This window comes from Puma concolor, chromosome A2 (assembly GCF_028749965.1).
Source record: "Puma concolor isolate L17-30 chromosome A2, mPumCon1.1.hap2, whole genome shotgun sequence".
NCBI classification, from domain to species: domain Eukaryota; kingdom Metazoa; phylum Chordata; class Mammalia; order Carnivora; family Felidae; genus Puma; species Puma concolor.
The window spans coordinates 164,730,085-164,751,301 of NC_141668.1; the positions used below are offsets into that span (position 1 = coordinate 164,730,085).

The 21,217-nt window shown below is 38.9% G+C and overlaps 1 protein-coding gene and 1 long non-coding RNA gene across 12 annotated transcripts in view; one reads left to right on the forward strand and one right to left on the reverse strand.

Annotated features, from left to right (window-relative positions):
- LOC112852253 (zinc finger protein 846) overlaps positions 1-18,732 on the forward strand; it is a 54,568-nt gene extending 35,836 nt beyond the window's left edge. For 10 of the 11 annotated variants that reach the window (XR_015242217.1, XR_015242215.1, XR_015242199.1 and 7 more), the window contains one exon: positions 18,258-18,726. Coding sequence is in view for 3 of the 11 variants with exons in the window: in XM_086681614.1 (XP_086537740.1) it covers positions 18,258-18,327 (70 nt within the window). In the remaining 8 variants the exon portion in view is untranslated. Of the gene's footprint in view, positions 1-18,257 lie in introns of all 11 variants that reach the window. The other variant, XM_086681606.1, reaches the window with a different exon arrangement.
- Positions 542-17,843, reverse strand: LOC147583786 (uncharacterized). The gene is made up of 2 exons (XR_015242232.1): positions 17,298-17,843; positions 542-2,142 (listed from the first exon to the last, which is right to left on the reverse strand). It is a non-coding gene; the product is annotated as an uncharacterized LOC147583786 (long non-coding RNA).
- Positions 18,733-21,217: the final 2,485 nt, after the last annotated feature.

A 21,217-nucleotide genomic window follows, 5' to 3' on the forward strand; every position in this document is an offset into this window, starting at 1 on the left:
ATAAAAATTTGGGAATTCAAGACAGGTGAACATATTTATGACCACAGAGTAAAAGAAAATTTTGGAAACAAAATTAGCTATGCCCAAATTAAGAAATCTTTCTTTGGGGTGTCTGGGTGGCTCAGTCCATTAAACATCCAACTCTTGATTTCGGCTCAGGGTCGTGAGATCAAGGCACACACAGGGCTCCTCATTGGGTGTGGAGCCTGCTTAAGATTCTCTCTCTTCTCCTTCTCCCCAACTCCCCAGTTCGTGCTCTCTCTTAAAAAAAAAAAAAAAAAAGATATTTTTCTTAAGATACTATATCAAAACTGAAAACACATTAAGTGGAAACTAATGCAATCTTGTTATTCATGAATGAGGAGTACCACATTGTTTAACAAAAGACTTCAAAATTATTTTAAAAGAACTATTAGAAAAATTAGCCAAAGCCATGACTGGTATTCCAACAAGGAGGAAAACAAATAGCCATAGTACTTGACAAGATGTTCATACCATCAGTAATAGGGAAAGGCAAATTAAACCACAGAGATATTGCACACACACTTTGGAAAAACATTGTAATTACCTAATAAGTTTGAACATTAATACACAGTGAGTTAATAAAATAACAAAGGAATGACTCAGTAACAAAAGCTTTTATATATAGTTCAAAAATCAACTAAGGAGGGAAATACTTTGCTTTGGGATCTATACATAGGTAGTAAAACTTATGAAAAAAGCAAAGAAATGGTAGATTGGTGCCTTGATCTTAATTTCTGAAAGTGACTGAATAAAGACACAGGGAGATTAAAAACACTGAAAGAAAAGTTTACCACAGCCCAAAGGGTAGACAGCATGACTCCCCTTGAGGGTTCAGAATTGGTCTGAAGAAAGGAGAAAACACAGGCCACAGTCTTCATTGGGTTCCACTGAAAGAGCAAGGTAGGGCTGAACAGAATTGGCGTTTGACTAATGCCACCAGATTTTGGGTCATAGGCAATGTATCTAGTTTTCTGGTATCTGGCCCTGGGTTGACTTAGGTAGGAGAAATACTGGCTTTGCATGTAAGAGTTAAAGGAGGTTGGGGATATTGGATACTGGATGATTTGGTTTCCACAAGAAAGAAGTGTTCCTGATTAAGTTGTTTACTATCTTTAGGGATTAGCCAGACCTGAAGGAGCAGTATCTTCCTGGACAGATTGATCCCTAACGTGTCAAAGCATCATAAACACAGAGCAAAAGAGAACATGATTAAGGCAATTGATCTTTTGATGGTTTGATAGTAAGGAAACTTTGGGGTGATGGTAGTGGTGATTATCCGAGAGTATGGCTTAAGTTGCCATGGAATACATGGAAAACATTACGGGAGTATAAGAAGTCCTTGTAGGCTAGCCCATAACCAAGGTCTCTACTAAATCTGGTAGGTACTATGTAAAGATATGAAATTATTTTGTGGACTCTAACAATATCTTTGTGGACTTATAAAGTGTGCATTTGACAATATTCAAGGCGGCAAGCTTGGCAGTTACACTGTTGGAGGCCATGAGCTAATGATAATAAAATAGATGTAAAGATTAGTATTTTGTGGTTGGTGATGCAGGGCAGGAGGTCATGGTGGAAAGGTGGAGGGCTGCCGTAGAAGGTGCTGGAGAGTGGTCTTCTTCCCACAGGGTTAAGAGGCAGACAAATAGGAGTGAGGTTATCTCCTGAAAAAAGTTATTTTTAGAATGACACAAATAGTTTTCTGTCAGATTCCCCTACAAGCATGGCAGTGTGGGGGTATGTTTTGGCAGAATGCAGGTATGACTGGACAATGGGCTAAGCAGACTGCAAGCAGCTCAGAAACAAAACAGAATATCAAAAGAAGATCAGCAAAATTGTCCTTTGTCTACTTTCTGCATTAGGAGGGTCAGCCACGGATATTGTTGGTGCAGAAGCTCATGAACTGGGTGAAGTCATTTCTATTCAGGAGATCTTTGGAGGGACTGATGTCATCTTAGGCCAGTATCCCTGCCAGCAATGAGATTCTGTGCACGGGTGATGCCATTTGGGATGTGAGCCTGGGGTATCCTTTCCCAGCAGATAACTACTTGGATATGGGTCTCAGCATTTGCTCTTTGGTTGAAACAATAAACTACCTCCAGGGTTTGGGCCTCCAGCCTGTAAAATGAAAGCACCCAGAACAGAAGTAATGAGAACAGTGAACAGAAGTATGGCTATCTTGAAAGATTGTTTTTTATGGAAGTTTAGGCTTAAATATTATCAGTGCTGCCTTGCTTATGAGAGAAGTTATGGTTAATGGGTCCTAAGAGGGTATACACCTTGGATGTGACCTCCAGGCCTTATGTGGTGGGAACAAGATAGAACATTTACAAAGACAGTTTAAAGATCAGGGCAAGACAGAGATCAATTTAGGGGTCCACTTGTCAGACTGCAGTGTTATATCTGTTAAACTCAGTGTGATCTATCCGGGACATGAACGTTTTCTTGGATAGCTTTTCCAGGAGGTTAGTGTTGTGGATTTTGAGAAGTAAGATGTGATCAAACCTATTCCAGTTCTGAATAGGTTCTGAATAGGTTCTACAGCATGGTGACTGCAATTAATACTATTGTACTACACACTTGAAAGTTGTTGATAGAGACTCTTCAATAGTCTCACAACGAAAAAAGAAATAATTATGTGAAGTCATGTGGGTGTTAACTAACACTGTAAGTAATCATTTTGCAACATAGAAGTCTATCAAATCAACATGTGCTCATTAAGCTTACACATTATTACATATATTAATAAAGCTGGAAGAAAAGTGAAATTACCATATTTGTTAGAAAGTAAACTCCTGTATTAATTCATTCAAATATTTATTATGTACCTATCATGAGCAAGGTGCAGTTTTAAGTATCTGAATTTTATCAGTGAACAAATATGGCCATTTCAGATGATACAGGAAGAATATTTAAATTCATAGGCATACAGTCTCAAACTATGAAATACAGGAATATACTGGCTATTAAAAACAGTGAGAAACCTACAGCAAACAACCGTGAATGACGAAGTGGTAAAAGTGTCCTAGTAGAATTGTTAAGACTGTGTCTGTGTGTGTCTGTGTGTGTGTGTTTAATTGAAGCACAGTTGACATACCATGTTATATTAGTTTTAGGGGTAGAATATAGCAATTCAGCAATTCTGTACTGCATACGATGCCAAAGATAACTATAGTTACCATCTGTCCCCCAAATTATGACCATATTATTGACTATATTCTCTGTATTTTTCATTCCCATTGACTTATTTGTAACTATAAATTTAAAGTAGGCTCCAAACCCAGTGTGGGGTTTGAATTCATGACCCTGAGATCAAGAGTCAGATGCTCTACTGAGCCAGCCAGGTGCCCTGTAACTAAAAATTTTAATCTTAATCCCCCACCCCCCCCATGTATCATGCCCATCTCCCAACATCCTCTGTTCTAGCAACCAATCTGTATTGCGTGTTTATGAAACTTTGTTTTGTGTTCACTGATTCCACATGTAAGTGAAATCACTTAATATTTGCCATTCTCTGACATATCCCACTTAGCAATATCCTTTAGGTCCATCTGTGCTGTCATGAATGACAAGATTTCATTTTTTATGGCCAAGTAATATTTCATTGTGTGTATGTGTGTGTAACACATATACCAAATCTTTTTCCATTCATCTACTGATGGACAGTAAGGTTACATCCATACTTTAGTTACTATAAATAATGCTGCAGTGAACATAGTGGTGCAGATACATTTTAAAATTTTGATCACTTTCCCTGAGTAAATACCCAGCAGTGGAATTACTGGATCATATTAGTTCTATTTTTATTGAATTTTTTGAGAAACCACTATACAATTTTCCACACCAATTTATATTCTTACCAACAGTGCACAAGGGCGCTCTTCTTGCCACATCCTTGTCACCACTTAGTATTTCCAGTCTTTTTGATGACAGCTATTCTGACTGGTGTGAGGTGATATCTCATTGTGGTTTTGGTCTGCATTTCCCTGATGATTATTGATGTTGAACATTTTTTTCTGTCTGTTGGCCATCTGTAAGTCTTTAGAAAAATGTCTGTTCAGGGACTCTGCCCATGTTTAAATTAGATTTTTTGTTGTTGTTGAGTTTTAGGAGTTCCTTAATACATTTTAAATATTAACCCTGTATGAAATGTCACTTGCAAGTATCTTCTCCCATGCACTAGATTGTCCTTGCATTTTATTGATGGTTTCCTTTACTGTGCGATAGATTTTTAGTTAGATGTAGTCCCAATAATTCATTTTCACTTAATGTTTTTCTTGCCTGGGAGATATATCCAGAAAATAGTTGCTAAGGCCTGTGTTCAAGAGATTACTGCCTCTGTTTTCTTTCAGGAGTTTTATGGTTTCAAGTCTCACATTTAGGTCATTAATCCATTTTGAGTTTATGTTTGTGTGTGGTGTAAGAACATGTGGTCATTTCATTTGTTTGCATGTAGCTGTACAGTTTTCCAAACACCATTTTGAAGAGACTGTATTTTCCTCTCTGTATATTCTTGTTATCTTTATTGTACATTAATTGACCACTGAAGTGTGTGTGGGTTTGTTTCTGGCCTCTACATTTTGTTCCTTTGATCTATGTTTCTCGTTTTGTGCCAGTATTATACTGTTTTGATGAGTACAGCTTTGTAGAATAGCTTATAGCCTGGGATTGTGATACTCCAGCTCTGTTCTTTCTCAAGGTTGCTTTGACAATCTTCATGGGATCTTTGTGGTTCCATACAAATTTTAGTATTATTTGTTCCAATTCTGTGAAAAAAACACTGTTGGTATTTTCATAGGGATTACAATGAATCTGTAGATTGCTCTGGGTAGTATGGACATTTTAACAATATGAATTCTTCCATGCCATGAGCATGGTCGATCATTCCATTTCTTTGCTTTACCTTCAATTTCTTTCATCAATGTCTTATAGTTTTCAGAGTATAGGTCTTTATCCTTCTTGGTTTAACTTATTCCTAGGTATTTTACACTTTTCAAACAAGTTTTTATTAAAATTTCAGTTAACATAGTGATTTATTAGTTCCAATTGCTCAATATAGTGATTCCACAATTCCATATATCACCTGGTGCTCATCACAAGAATACTAATCTCCACTACCTATTTAAACCCATCCCTCCAACCCCATCCCCTCCTCTGGTAACCATCAGTTTGTTCTCTATAGTTAAGAGTCTATTTCTTCATTTGCCTCTTTTTCCCTTTGCTTGTTTTATTTCTCAAATCTCACGAGTTAAATCATATGGTACTAAATGATCTCTTTCTCTTATTTTGCAGATTTCATTTTTAATGGCTAGAAATATTCCACTGTATATACATATATCCCATCTTTTTTTTTTTTTTTAAGTTTAAAAAACTGGGGTGCCTGGGTGGCTTAGTCAGTTAAGCATCTGACTCTTGGTTTCAGCTCAGGTCATGATCTCACAGTTTGGGAGTTTGAGCCCTGCATTGGACTCTGTGCTGACAGTGTAGAACCTGCTTGGGATTCTCTCTCTCTCCCCCTCACTGCCCCTCTGCTCACACTGACTGGCTGTTTTTCTCTCCCTCCCTCTCACTGCCCCTCTGCTTGCACGGTCTGTCTCAAAAAAAAAAAAAGTTTAAAAAATTTTAACATAATCTCTACACCCAACATCGGGCTCAAACTCACAACCCTGAGACCAAGAATCACATGCTGTACTACTAAGCCAGCCAGGTACCCCTACACCATGTCTTCTTTATTCATTCATCAGTCGGTGTACATTTGGGCTGTTGCTCTAATTTAGCTACTGTAGATAATGCTGCTATAAACACTGAGGTGCATGAATACCTTTGAATGAGTATTTTTCTATTCTTTGAGTAAATACCTAGTAATGCCAATTGCTGGATTGTAGGGTAATTCTATTTTTAAGTTTTTTGAGTACTCTCCACGCTGTTTTCCAGAGTGGCTGCACTAGTTTGCATTCCCACCAACAATGCAGGAGGGTTCCCCTCTCTTACATGTTGGCATCCTTGCCAACATCTGTTGTTTCTTGTATTGTTTTTAGCCATTCTGACAGGTGTGAGGTAATATCTCATTGTAGTTTTGATTTGTATTTCCCTTATGATTAGTGATGTTGAGCATCTTTTCATGTGTGTCTTGGCCATCTGTATGTCTCCTTTGGTATTTTATACTTTTGACTCAATTGTAAATGGAATTGGTTTACTTCATTTCTTTTTCTGCTACTTCATTATGAGCATATATAAATGCAAACATATTTCTGTATACTAATTTTGTACCCTGAAACTTGAATGAACTCATTTATTCTAATAGGTTTGGGTGGAACCTTTACAGTTTCCTATATATAGTATATCATCTGTAAATAGTTAATTTTACTCTTCTCTAACAATTTGAATGCCTTTTATTTATGTTTCCTGTCGGATTGCTGTGGATAGGACTTCCAGGTAGTACTATGTTGATGAAACAGTGAGGACAATATATACCTGTCTTATTCCTGATCTCAGAACTTTGTTTGTCGCCATTTAATATGTGACCTGTGGGTTTTTCATATATATAGCCTTTATTACATTATGTTTTCTCTAAACCCACTTTGAGTCTTTAACATGAGCAAATGTTCAGTTTTGTCAGATACTTCTTTTTGCATCTATTGAGATGACCATATTGCTTTTATCTTTTAAATTTTATTTATAATTTATATCAAACTTAGCATATAGTGCAATAATGATTTCAGGAGCAGAATCCAGCGATTCATCCTCTACATGTAACACCTAGTGTGCTCATCCCAACAAGTGTCCTCCTTAAAGCCCCCTGCCCATTTATCCCTTCCCCACACCCCCAACCCCTCCAGCAACCCTTTGTTTTCTGCATTTAAGAATCTCTTATGTTTTGTCCCCCTCCCCGTTTTTATATTTTTGTTTCCCTTCCCTTATGTTCATCTGTTTTGTATCTTAAATTCCACATATGAGTGAAGTCATATATTTGTATTTCTTTAATTTTGCTTAGCATAATACACGCTGGTTCCATGTTGTTGCAAATGGCAAGATTTCATTATTTTTGATTGCTGGGTAATATTTCATTGTGTATATGTGTGTGTGGGGAGATTATATATATATATCACATCTTTATCCATTCATCAGTTGGACATTTGGGCTCTTGCCATACTTTGGCTATGGTCGACAGTGCTTCCTTCTATAAACCTTGGGGTACATGTGCCCCTATGAATCGCACTCCTGTATCCTATGGATAAATACCTAGTAGTGCAATTGCTGGGTCATAGGGTAGTTCTATTTTTAATTTTTTGAGGAACCTCCACACTGTTCTCCAGAGTGGCTGCACCAGTTTGCATTCCCACCAGCAGTGCAAAAGAGATCCTCTTTCTCTGCATCCTTGCCAACACCTGTTGTTGCCTGAGTTGTTCATTTTAGCCATTCTGACAGGTGTGAGGTGGTATCTCATTGTGGTTTTGCTTTGTATTTCCCTGATGATGAGTGATGTTGAGCATCTTTACATGTGTTAGCCATGTGGATGTCTTCTTTGGAAAAGTGTCGATTCATGCCTTTTGCACATTTCTTCGCTAGATTATTTGTTTTTTGGGTGCTGAGATTGATAAATTCTTTATAGATTTTGGATACTAATCCTTTATCGATATGTCATTTACAAACATCTTCTCCCATTCTGTCGATTGCCTTTTAGTTTTGCTGATTGTTTCCTTTGCCATGCAGAAGCTTTTCATCTTGATGAGGTCCCAAAAGTTCATTTTTGCTTTTGTCTCCCTTGCCTCCTGAGACATTTGAGTAGGAAGTTGGTGCGGCCATGGTCAAAGAGGTTTTTGCCTCCTTTCTACTCCAAGATTTTGATAGCTTCCTATTTGCATTTAGGTCTTTCATCCATTTTGAGTTTATTTTTGTGTATGTGTAAGAAAGCGGTCCAGGTTCATTCTGCATGTCGCTATTCAGTTTTCCCAACACCATTTGCTGAAGAGACAGTCTTTATTCCATTGGATATTCTTTATTCCATTGGATATTTATTCCATTGGATATTCCAAAGATTAGTTGGCCATATGTTTGTGGGCCCACTTCTGGGTTCTCTATTCTGTTCCATTGATCTATGTGTGTTTTTGTGCCATGATCATATTGCTTTTAGCCTTAATTTTGTTTATTCTTGCATACCTGGAATTTTTAATCACACTTGACCTTGGCAAATTATACTTTTAATGTATTACTTAATTCTGTTTGTTAATAATGAGGATTTTGCATCTATATTCATCAAGGATAATGGCCTTATGGTTCACGGGTTTGTTTTGTTAGTGTCTTTGGTTTTCATATCCAGGTAATGCTGGCTGCCGCCATCATCATCATCAATCCGGACCTTTTATTTATTTTTTTAATGTTTATTTATTCTTGAGAGACAGACAGAGACAGCATGTGAGTGGGGGAGGTTCAGGGAGAAAGAGAGACGCAGAATCTGAAGCAGGCTCCAGGCTCTGAGCTGTCAGCACAGAGCCTGACGTGGGGCTTGAACTCACAAACTGTGAGATCATGACCTGAACTGAAGTCAGACGCTTAAATGAGCCACCCAGGTGCCCCATTAATGCTGGCCTTTTAGAATGAATTTGGAACTTTTCTTTTTTCCTTACTTTTTGGAAGAGTTTTGGAAGGATAGCTATTAACTCTTCTTTATTTTTAAAAAATGGTTATTTATTGTGGTGCCTGGGTGACTCAGTCGGTTAAGCATCCGACATTAGCTCAGGTCATGATTTCGCAGTTCATGAGTTCAAAACCCCATGTTGGGCTCTGTGCTGACAGCTCAGAGCATGGAACCTGCTTCAGTTTCTGTGTCTCCTTCTCTCTCTGCCCCTCCCCTGCTTGCACTCTGTTTATTCATTCTTGAGAGAAACATTAAAAAAAATTTTTTTAATGGTTATTTATTTAGAGAATATGTATGTGAATGTGAGAATCCCATGCAGGCTCCCACTCAGCGCAGAGGCTGGCATAGGGCTTGATGTCACAACTGTGAGATCATGACCTGAGCTGATACCAAGTCAGTTGCCCAACTGACTGAGTCACCCAAGTGCCCTGAACTCCTCTTCAAATGTTTGGTAGAATTCCCTTGTAAAGCATTCTGGTCCTGGATTTTTGTTTGTTGGGAGTTTTCTGATTACCAATACAATTCTGTTAGTGTTAATCTCTTCAGATTTCCTATTTCTTCCTGACTCAGTCTTGGAAGACATATGTTTCCAGAATTCTATACATGTTTTCTAGGTTATAAAATTTGTTGGCATATAGTATTTCCGGTCTCTTAATGATCTTTTCTATTTCTGTGGGGCCAGTTGTTACTTCTCCCATTCAATTTCTGATTTTAAGTCCTTTTTCTTGATGAGTCCGGCTAAAGGTTCTTCATTTTTAATTTTTCAAAGAAACAGCTCTTGGTTGTATTGATATTTTCTATTTTTTTAGTCCCTGTTCATTTGTTTCTGCTCTGGTCCTTATTATTCCCTTCCTTCTACCAGCTCTGGGCTTTGTGTTCTTCTTTTCCTAATTGCTTTAGATGTGTGATTAGATTTATTTGAAATTTTCATTTCTTGAGGTAGGCCTGTATCATTATAAACTTCCCTCTTAGCACTACACTTACTATGTCCCAAAGATTTTGAAGCATTGTTTCCATTTTTATTTTCTTTGGGTACTTTTAAATTTTCTTCTTTCATTTCTTCTTTTTTTTTTTTTTTTTAATTTTTTTAAAAATTTTTTTTTTAACGTTTATTTTTTTTAATTTTTTTTTTCAACGTTTATTTATTTTTGGGACAGAGAGAGACAGAGCATGAACGGGGGAGGGGCAGAGAGAGAGGGAGACACAGAATCGGAAACAGGCTCCAGGCTCTGAGCCATCAGCCCAGAGCCCGACACGGGGCTCGAACTCACGCACCGCGAGATTGTGACCTGGTTGAAGTCGGACACTCAACCGACTGCGCCACCCAGGCGCCCCATAACGTTTATTTATTTTTTGAGACAGAGAGAGACAGAGCATGAACGGGGGAGGGTCAGAGAGAGAGGGAGACACAGAATCTGAAACAGGCTCCAGGCTCTGAGCTGTCAGCACAGAGCCCGACGCGGGGCTCGAACTCACGGACCGCGAGATTGTGACCTGAGCCGATGTCGGACGCTTAACCGACTGAGCCACCCAGGCGCCCCTTCTTTCATTTCTTAATTGACCCAATGCTTGCTTAGTAGCATTGTCAGCCACCACATTTGTGTTTTTGTACAGTTGCTTTCTTGTAACTAATTACTAATTTTATACCATTGTGGTCAGAAAAGATGTTTGATAGGATTCCAATCTTCTGAAACTTACTGAGACTTGTTTTGTGGCCTAACAGGTGATGTATCTTGGAGAATGTTCCATGTGCATTTGAAAAGAATGTATAGTCTGTTTTTGGATGGACTATTCTGTATACATCTGGCCTAATGTATTATTCAAAGCCACCATTTCCTTAATAATTTTGTCTGGATGATCTATCCATTGATATGTGAGGTGGCAAAGTCCCCTACTGCTATCATATAACTGTCAATTTCTTTGTTTACGTCTGTTAATATTTATATATTTAGGTGTTCCTATGCTAGGTGCATAGATATTTACAACTGCTATATCCTCTTGCTGAATTGGTATCTTTGCCATTATGTAATGTCCTCCTTTGTCTCATTATAGTGCTTGTTTTAAAGTCTATTTTGTAATGCTACCCCAGCATGTTTCTTTACTTAACATTTGCATGGAACATATTTTTTTTTCAAAGTAAGCTCTATGTGCAACATGTGGCTCAAAGGCATGACCCCAAGATCCAGAATCACACACTCCACTAACTGAGCCAGCCAGGAGCCTCTGGAACATATTTTTCCACTTCATTTTCAGTCTGAATGTATGTCTAGGTCTGAAGCCTCTTATATGCAATATACAGATGGGTCTTATTCATTCATTCATTCCATTCCATTCAGTTTAGTCACACTATGTCTTCTGATTGGAGCACTTAGATCATTTGCATTTAAAGTAATTATTGGTAGCTATGTGCTTACTCCCATTTTGTTGTTTTCTGATTGTTTTTGTAGTTCTTTTACTCTCTTCCCTTGTGATTTTTATCTTTCTGCTTAGTGTTATGTTTGGATTCCTTCTTGTTTTTTTGTGTATCTATAAGTTTTTCCTTTTGATTACCATGAGATTAATATATAGCATCCTACATATATAGTGGTCTATATTGATGATTAGTTAAGTCCAAACACATTCTAAAAGCAGTAAATTTTTACTCCCCCTTCCCTCATTTTATGTATATGATATATATATGTACATATACATATGTAAACATATGTATATATTTATGTATGTATATGACATCTTTTGAGTCCTTTGGCTAATGTTTGTAGATATAATTGGTATTTTCTGTTTTAACCTCTATACTGGCTTTACAAGTGATAATCAATTATGTTTATTGTATGTTTACTTTTACTTGTTAAAAGTTTTCCCTTTTACTTCTCATTAGGTCCTTTTCTTTCCACTCAGAGTTCCCTTTAACATTTCTTCTAAGTACATTTAACTTTTATTTTTGTTGGAAACTCTCTCCTATTCTGAATGATAACCTTGCTGGGTATAGTATTCTTGGTTGTAGGGGTTTTCCTTTCAGCACCTTGAATGTATTATGCCATTCCTTTCTGGCCTGTAGTTTCTGCTGAAAATCAGCTGATAGCCTCATGGGGTTTCCCTCATATATAATGGTTTTCTCATCTCTTTCTTTAAAAATTCTCTTTAGGATCACCTGGGTGGCTCAGTTGGTTAAGCGGCCGACTTCGGCTCAGGTCATGATCTCTCGGTCCGTGAGTTCGAGCCCCGCGTTGGGCTCTGTGCTGACAGCTCAGAACCTGGAGCCTGTTTTGGATTCTGTGTCTCCCTCTCTCTGACCCTCCCCCGTTCATGCTCTCTCTCTGTCTCAAAAATAAATAAACGTTAAAAAAAATTTTTAAAAATAATAAAAATTCTCTTTATCCTTACTTTTTGCCATGGTAAGTACTACATGTCTTGGTGTGGGCGTTGCTGGGTTCATCTTTTTTGGGGCTCCCTGTCCTTCCTAGACCTTGATGTCTGTTTCATTCCCCAGGTTAGGGAACTTTTCATTCATAATTTCTCCAAATAAGCTTTCTACCTCTGTGTTTCCTTTGGGACCTCTATAATGCAAATGTCTGTACAACTGATGCTGTCTCAGAGCTGTCCTCGTATCTTCTTTTTTTTTTTTTTTTTTTTTAGTTTTTTAAAAAAAGTTTATTTAAGGGGCGCCTGGATGGCTCAATTGGTTGAGCAGCCGACTTCAACTCAGGTCATGATCTCACAGTTCATGAATTCAAGCCCCATATCGGGCTCTGTGCTTAGAGCTCGTAGCCTAGAGCTTGCTTTGGATTCTGTGTGTGTCTCTCTCTCTGCCCCTCTCCTGCTTGTGCCGTCTCTCTCTCAAAAATAAACATTAAAAATAAATAAAATTAAAAGGTTTGATGGCCAAGGCATCCATTTCAAAGAGGCATCCACTGCAAAGATGGCTACCAGAGTAAACATATTACCAGCTATATGACTGAAGAGCCAGGCCACCTCTTCTGACTGAAGCCCCTTTATTTTAGAAACACGGTTGATTTCTCCATACTTCAAAATTCCTACTCTTATGTCTAAAATCCACCAATAAAGAATAAGCCTGTGAAACACAGGCCCCCACCCTCAAGTCTGATAAAAGGAGAATGCCAGGCCATTGCATTTTCTCTCTTCTACCTGAGACCTTGCTGTGTGGCCTCAGATGAGCTGTATAATTTCTAGGTCTTCTTTCTTGATGGTTATTGCTGAAGGGTGCCTTGCAACCCCAAGGGCCAGTCCAACTAGAATATTGGTTATTGAAAGGCTGAGACCAGCACAAAACAACTGGCATAGCCAGCAGGACTGCAGTATTGCCCTTGCAATTAACCGAGGAATATCCTTTACCTTCAGCTTGCTTACTAACCACCTCACTCAGGAGGGTAACAGCATCTGGGAGTGGAGTACCACTTGCCAGAGGTCTGCTGCCCTGCTATGTGATTTTGCATCCTGCTTCGCCACTGTCCTGCCAGCGGGTTCTGGCCCAAAGGTTGCAGTCATCCAACAATCTCCCCAGGGCAGGTGTTCAAGGCCATATGATTTAAAGGAACTACCAGACCATAAGGGCCTTCATGGACTAATACTGTGCATAAGGGTCCTCCCTCCACACCTTAAGGCCAAAGAGAGTTAAGAAGGGTGAACTGGACTACAAGGCTACTGTCCCTGCCCAAGGAGAGGCTCTGAGCTAAAGGCACAAGGAAAGGATTCCTGTAGGTGAGGAGAATGGTACACCTCCATCTGTGACCACAGAACCAGCGGGTCATGCCAGGAGTGTGTATCCTAACACAGAAGAGTGAAATAGCCTTGTAACAGGAAACCAATGGCACCACCAGAAAGAAAATACAACAGGCATATGGTTTCTGTGTCACCATTTCACTCTTTGTCTTCTGACCTGTTCCAACTCTGAAAAGGCCTTATTCAAAACTGAGTCTGGACAAGGACAGACTGGTTTTCTAAAAATGTTTACTTATTTATTTGAGAGACAGAAGGAGACAGAGAATCCCAAGCAGGCTCCGCACTGTCAGCCCAGAGCCTGATGCGGGGCTCAAGACTCATGAACTGTGAGATCATGACCTGAGCTGAAATCAAGAGTCGAACACTCAACTGACTGAGCTACCCAGGTGCCCCTGGAGAATTACTTTTTATGGGCCTAATTACAGGTGTTGCACTACTATACTTTATTTGGAGCACTAAACCAACCATCAAGAGAGACTAAAACTCCTAGAAGAAAACTTACATTTTCTATCCTTGCCCCTTAACGATGTAAATCTTACCATGCCTTTGAAATGTAAACACCACAGGAGGTAACAGGGTCTCTGTGTCTGTGTGTTTATGTATGTCTATATGTTTTTTTTTTTTTTTTCCTTTCTCTGCCTCTTGATAGAATAGCCAAAATTAATTTGTAAAAGAGCTCTATTTAATTAGTTTAAAATTAAGTGCTTATAGGGCGCCTGGGTGGCTCAGTTGGTTAAGTGTCTGACTTCGGCTCAGGTCATGATCTCACAGTCCGTGAGTTTGAGCCCTGTGTCGGGCTCTGTGCTGACAGCCCAGAGCCTGGAGCCTGCTTCAGATTCTGTGGCTCCCTCTCTCTCTGCCCCTCCCCTGCTCATGCTCTGTCTCTCTCAAAAATAAACAAAAACATTAAAAAAAAAAACTATTAAAATTAAGTGCTTATGAAGTATTCCTAAAACTCAAGAAATTTAGTTTCTATATGTCATTTCAGTTCACATGACATGGGGTTATTTTGGTAAATAAAACCTAGTTTACATTTGGCTTAATTAAAGCAGGCATGTCTTCAGAGTTATTAGCATTAAATATAATGTAGATAAATAACTTGTATTCTATCTGGGTTTAATAGTCAAATAAATTCATGCTATCTCTAAAGTGGGGAATCTAAACATAATTGTTGGGAACAAATGATTTAGATAGATGTAAATGGGATAAAAGTTCAGGCGAATTTTTCAGCAATAATTACGTGTTATGGTATGTCTATTTAAAAATAGTTTCCCAGGCCTGGCACCTGGGTGGCTCAGTTGGTTAAGTGTCTCACTTCGGCTCAGGTCATGATCTCATGGTTTGTGAGTTCAAGCCCCACATCAAGGTCTGCGCTCTCAGCACAGAGTCTGCTTCGGATCCTCTGTCTCCCTCTCTCTTTGTCCCTCCCTTGCTCGTGCTCTCTCTCAAAAATAAATATTAAAAAAAAAAAAAAGCTTTCCAAATCTCTTTGGTAGCTTGAACTTTAAGAGTTTTGCTAAGTTATGGGTGCCTGGTTGGCTCAATTGGTAGAGCATGTGACTCCTGATCTTGGGGTTGTGAGCTGAAGCACTACGGTGGGGGTAGAGTTTACTTAAAACAAAAAACAAACAACTTCTGCTTAAGTTAAAATAAATGATGGGAAATTCATTAAATGTCTAGATCATCAAGATCATTTCCAAATAAGATAAAATACTGAAACATTAATTATTGAACACCAGCTTATCTACTTTTGGTTTTTCTTTCTTTCTTTCTTTTTTTTAATGTTTTGTTTTTGAGAGAGAGAGAGGGCAAACACCAGTGGGAGAGGGGCAGAGAGAGAGAGAGGGTGACATAGAATCTGAAGCAGGCTCCAGGCTCTGAGCTGTCAGCACAGACCCTGACCTGGGGTTCAAACTCATGAACTGCGAGATCATGACCCAAGCTGAAGTTGGACGCTCAACTGACTGAGCCACCCAGGTGCCCCTACTTTTGGTTTCTTATTACAGAGAAAGAAGATATTTGGGGCTATTAGTAAACCTGTCTGTGCCACACTGAAAAACTGTGCTATTACACAGTGTTTTGAGGAAGTATAAGGTTAACTCATAAATTTACCAATCTAAAGAATGCTGGTATACCACAATTTACAACTGCTTACTACTTCAAGTTTCTATAGGTATATTAATTAGAATTTTTAACCCATAGAAACCTAATTAAAATTACTAGAAATAATAAAGCAAGGTATACAAGGAAGGTAGAATATGTCTTTGTGTATGAAAGGTATTAGGTATGACAATGTATGTTTGTTAAGGGAAATGAAAATAATTTTGTTTTAAGAAAAAAGGGGAGCACCTGGATGGCTCAGTTGGTTGAGCATCTGACTTTGGCTCAGGTCATGATCTCGTGGTTGGTGGGTTCGAGCCCCACATCAGGCTCTGTGCTGACAGCTCAGAGCCTGGAACCTGCTTTGGATTCTGTGTCTCTCTCTGTCCCTCTCTCTCTCTCAAAATAAGTAAATAAACATTTTTGAAAAAATAGAAAATCTGAATGTAAAAAAGATAGTTGTAGAAGGTTTGTGAAAAAGGAATCTTGGGAAAAGAATTTTACGTGTGGTCAAACTGGCTAAGATTGGAGTGGATCTAATTAAAATTGTAAAAAGAATTTTAATATTAAAAAGTACACTGCTACAAAGTTAGAATTGGTTTTCATGGATTACTGGTGTGCTCTTGATTAGAGATCACCGAAGTTTTTTGTGCTTTTAGTTTTAAATTTACCTTTTGAGGGGCGCCTGGGTGGCGCAGTCGGTTAGGCATCCGACTTCAGCCAGGTCACAATCTCGCGGTCCGGGAGTTCGAGCCCCGTGTCGGGCTCTGGGCTGATGGCTCAGAGCCTGGAGCCTGTTTCCGATTCTGTGTCTCTCTCTCTCTCTCTCTGCCCCTCCCCCGTTCATGCTCTGTCTCTCTCTGTCCCAAAAATAAATAAACGTTGAAAAAAAAAATTAAAAAAAAAAATTTACCTTTTGAAAAAGCATAATTCTACGTTACAAAATAACTTATTGTGCTTCATGTTATCTTTGTCCTTAGGCCTTTGCTTAAGTAAGCCTAGTCTTCTCAAGAGCTGAGTTTTGCTCATAAGTAACTTTCTATATTTGGCTCTAAAATCTTTTGTTGTCATTTTGGTTAAATGGATAATTAAGTATTGCTTCATAGTGAATTACCTTATTTGACCAACTGTTTTAAAACCTTGTTTTTAAGATTTTATTTTTATTTTATTTTTTTAAATTTTTTTTTCAACGTTTATTTTATTTTTGGGACAGAGAGAGACAGAGCATGAACGGGGGAGGAGCAGAGAGAGAGGGAGACACAGAATCGGAAACAGGCTCCAGGCTCTGAGCCATCAGCCCAGAGCCTGACGCGGGGCTCGAACTCCCGGACCGCGAGATCGTGACCTGACTGAAGTCGGACGCTTAACCGACTGCGCCACCCAGGCGCCCCAAGATTTTATTTTTAATCTCTACACCCAATGTAGGGCTAGAACTCACAACCCTGAATCAAGAGTCATATGCGCTAATAATTGAGCCAGCCAGGCATCCCAAAACCTTTTGATATTTTTGACAAACTTTCCAAAATTCAAATTCTAAGTCTTTTTTTTTTTTTTTTTTTTAATTTTTTTAACGTTTATTTATTTTTGAGACAGAGAAGACAGAGCATGAACAGGGGAGGATCAGAGAGAGGGAGACACAGAATCTGAAACGGGCTCCAGGCTCTGAGCTGTCAGCACAGAGCCCGACGCGGGGCTCGAACCCACGGACCGTGAGATCATGACCTGAGCCGAAGTCAGCCGCTTAACCGACTAAGCCACCCAGGCGCCCCCCTAAGTGAAGTCTTAATGTTGAACTCACCTGGCATTTTTCCAGAGGGCTCCTGGAACACCCCAAAAGATTTGTTCTGTTTCCTTATAAGAGAGAGATTAAACTAATTAGGTTAAATGGTATATTAACCATATCAAATACATAATAAACCTTCTTAGATTATACTGTGGGTAAATGTAATTAATACAAGTTATAACAAATACATTATTAATATAAGAAATTGTAAGAAATTCTTAAAAACCTGACATAAACTTGTATGCTATCACTTATAATTCTAGTTATTATCTTAAAATGTGTCACAGAAATAACCAAATTTCCTGATAAATTTAATCAACTTTCATCTGACCTTAAAAATGGCAATGGTTAAAGTCTTCTTTCATTTATACATAGTTACTGTTTTACTGCACTGCTTTGCAAGTGTCTATAAAAGTGGTCATTTTCAAGGAGATTTATGAAAAGGAATTTTTGACAAGTACAGATTTCTAATAACTGTAAGATCCTAAAACTGAACTGGGTAAAAATTTATAGAATTAATGGAAAAAGTGGATTCAAGCCAAACAATAAAAACATCTGACTCTTGATTTCAGCTCAGGTCATGATCTCATGGCTTGTGGATTTGAGCCCTACACAGAGCTCTGTGCTGACAGTGTGGAGCCTGCTTGGGATGTTCTCTCTCCCTCTCTCTCTGCCCCTCCCCTGCTCTCTCAAAAGTTCCATCAAAGCAGACTTAAAGGAGCCTATATGGTCAATCAGTATTCTTGCTGCACTTAAATAACCAAGCCAAATTTAATGAGACAAAACTTATTTCACAAATAAATTAGTGTTGTTTTAATTATCTGATACAAATGGGGTAACTGTTTATAGAGAAAAAATTGCATTTCAGTAATATACCTCTGTGGGTATCAAATTCTAGTGTTGTTAATTGTCTTTAAGGCTTTGTTTCCTGTCTGTAAACTAGATTGGATACTAAATTCTTTTTGTTTCCTCCAGAATCTGGCTACAACTCTCCAAACGAACATTTCCAACTTTTCCCCCTACCCTTATAACTTGGAATCATTGAGAAATAAAACTGCCCTTGGCACAAAGCCACATCAGCTAAGGTGAGATAACCTGATAAAAAAGAGAAATCACCACAGCAGCTGGACCATCTTCATACCTGCTGCCATGTGGGCCACTCCGATCACCAGAGACCCTCAAATTGCAAACAAGTAAAATCCATCAGCTTAAATACTGCCTGCCCTCAGTGCATCTGAACATGTGTCAAGTCTGGCATCTAGAAATCTTGACTGGCTACCTTCAGCACTCAAAAACTGGGATTACAATCTACTCCAACCATTAACCTTTTTTAGTTTCTTTTGTTTCCACAGAAATGTTTCTTATTAAATACCCAACTGCTTGTACCATATAGGCCTAACTTGGGTAACCCACCTGTATCACTGCCTCCTGAAATAAGACACAAATCTTTTTTTTTTTTTTTTTTTAATTTTTTTTTTTTTCAAACGTTTATTTATTTTTGGGACAGAGAGAGACAGAGCATGAACGGGCGAGGGGCAGAGAGAGAGGGAGACACAGAATCGGAAACAGGCTCCAGGCTCTGAGCCATCAGCCCAGAGCCTGACGCGGGGCTCGAACTCACGGACCGCGAGATCGTGACCTGGCTGAAGTCGGACGCTTAACCGACTGCGCCACCCAGGCGCCCCAAGACACAAATCTTTAACTGACCTAACCTATTCTCAGGATGAAGAGACTGGTTCAATGAGATATGGAGCATCCATCAACTCAGGACAGGTTTAAACCTACTTATACCATATGGCCTCGAACAATTTAAATAGAACTATCATTCCATTTGTAACTAAGTGGATGGAACTAGAGGGTATTATGCTAAGTGAAATTAGAGAAAGACAAAAATCATATGACTTCACTCATATGAGGACTTTAAGATACAAAACAGATGAACATAAGAGAAGGGAAGCAAAAATAATATAAAAACAGGGAGGGAGCATGGGCTAAATGGGTAAGGGGCATTAAGGAATCTACTCCTGAAATCATTATTGCACCATATGCTAACTAACTTGGATGTAAAGTAAATAATAAAGGAAACTACAAAAACTCTTAAATGTATATACCATGATTAATTTTCATAAAGTGAACAGACTTGTGTGATGATTCTACATGTTGATAGATAGATAGATAGATAGAAAGAACGAATGATCGAACGATCATTGGGGCAACTGGGTGGCTCAGTGGGTTGAGCAGCTGACTTCAACTCAGGTCATGATCTCGTGGTTTGTGATTTCGAGCCCCATGTTGGGTTCACCGCTGCCAGTGTAGAGCCCGCTCCAGATTCTCTGTCCCCTTCTCTCTCTCTCTCTCTCAGCCCCTCCCGTGCTTGTATTCTCTCTCTCAAAAATAAACATTAAAAAAAAAAAAAAGAATTCTCATATGACCCAACAATTCAACTTCTGGGAATTTATCCAAATAAATCAAAAACACTAACTGATAAAGATACATGCACCCTCAAGTTCATTGCAGCATTAGATATGGGGACAACTTAAGTAGTCACTAACAGATGAAGAAATAAGGAAAATGTGGTATATACACACAATGGAATACTATTCACTCATAAAAAGAAAGAAATCTTGCCATTTACAATATGAATGGTCTTTGAGGTTTTATGCTAAGTGAAATAAGTAAAAAAAAACACAAATATCATCTCACTGGTATGTGGAATCAAAAAAATCGAAACAAAAAACCACAACAAAGTTCAAACATCCAGAGAACAGATCGGTGGTTGCCAGAGGAGGGGGTGGGGGTTGAGTGAAATGGGTGAAAGGGTCAAAAGGTATAAACTTCTAGTTATAAAATGTCATGGGAATGGACTATACAGCATGGTGATGATAGTTAATAATACTGTATTTTATATTTCTTTTTTTTAAGTTTATTTACTTTTGAGAGAGTGAGTGGGAGAGAGGTAGAGAGAGAGAGAATCCCAAGCGGGCTCTGTGCCATCAGCGCAGAGTCTGATGCGGGGCTTGAACCCACAAACTGTGAGACCATGACCCAAGCCGAAATGAAGAGTCAGATGCTTAACTGACTGAGCCACCCCGGCGCCTCTGTACTTTATATTTCAAAGTTGCTAAGAGTAAATCTTAAAAGTTCTCATCACGGGGCGCCTGGGTGGCTCAGTCGGTTAAGCCGCCAACTTTGGCTCAGGTCATGATCTCGTGGTCTGTGAGTTCGAGCCCCGCATCGGGCTCTGTGCTGACAGCTCAGAGCCTGGAGCCTGTTTCAGATTCTGTGTCTCCCTCTCTCTGACCCTCCCCCGTTCATGCTGTCTCAAAAATAAAAATAGACATTAAAAAAATTTTTTTTAAACTTAATATTAAAAAAAAAAAAGTTCGGGGCGCCTGGGTGGCGCAGTCGGTTAAGCGTCCGACTTCAGCCAGGTCACGATCTCGCGGTCGTGAGTTCGAGCCCCGCGTCAGGCTCTGGGCTGATGGCTCGGAGCCTGGAGCCTATTTCCGATTCTCTGTCTCCCTCTCTTTCTGCCCCTCCCCCGTTCATGCTCTGCCTCTCTCTGTCCCAAAAATAAATAAAAAACGTTGAAAAAAAATTAAAAAAAAAAAAGTTCTCATCACAAAAAAAAAAAAACAACACAACTTTGTAGCTATATATGGTGATAGATTTTAACTAAACTTAGTGTGTTAGTCATTTCAAAATATATACAAATATTGGATCATTATGTCGTATCTGGAACTAATATGTCATATGTCAACTATACCTCGTAAGAAGCCTCTTGTTACATTTCCAAACATACTGAACTTCTCATTGATGAGGGATGTTCTTCACACTCACCCTGAGGAATACCTCTCTCCATTGTCCTCAACTCTTCTTGTTCCAACCATGAGATAAAAATGGAAGAGAGACTCATGCAAGAGATAACCAACCTT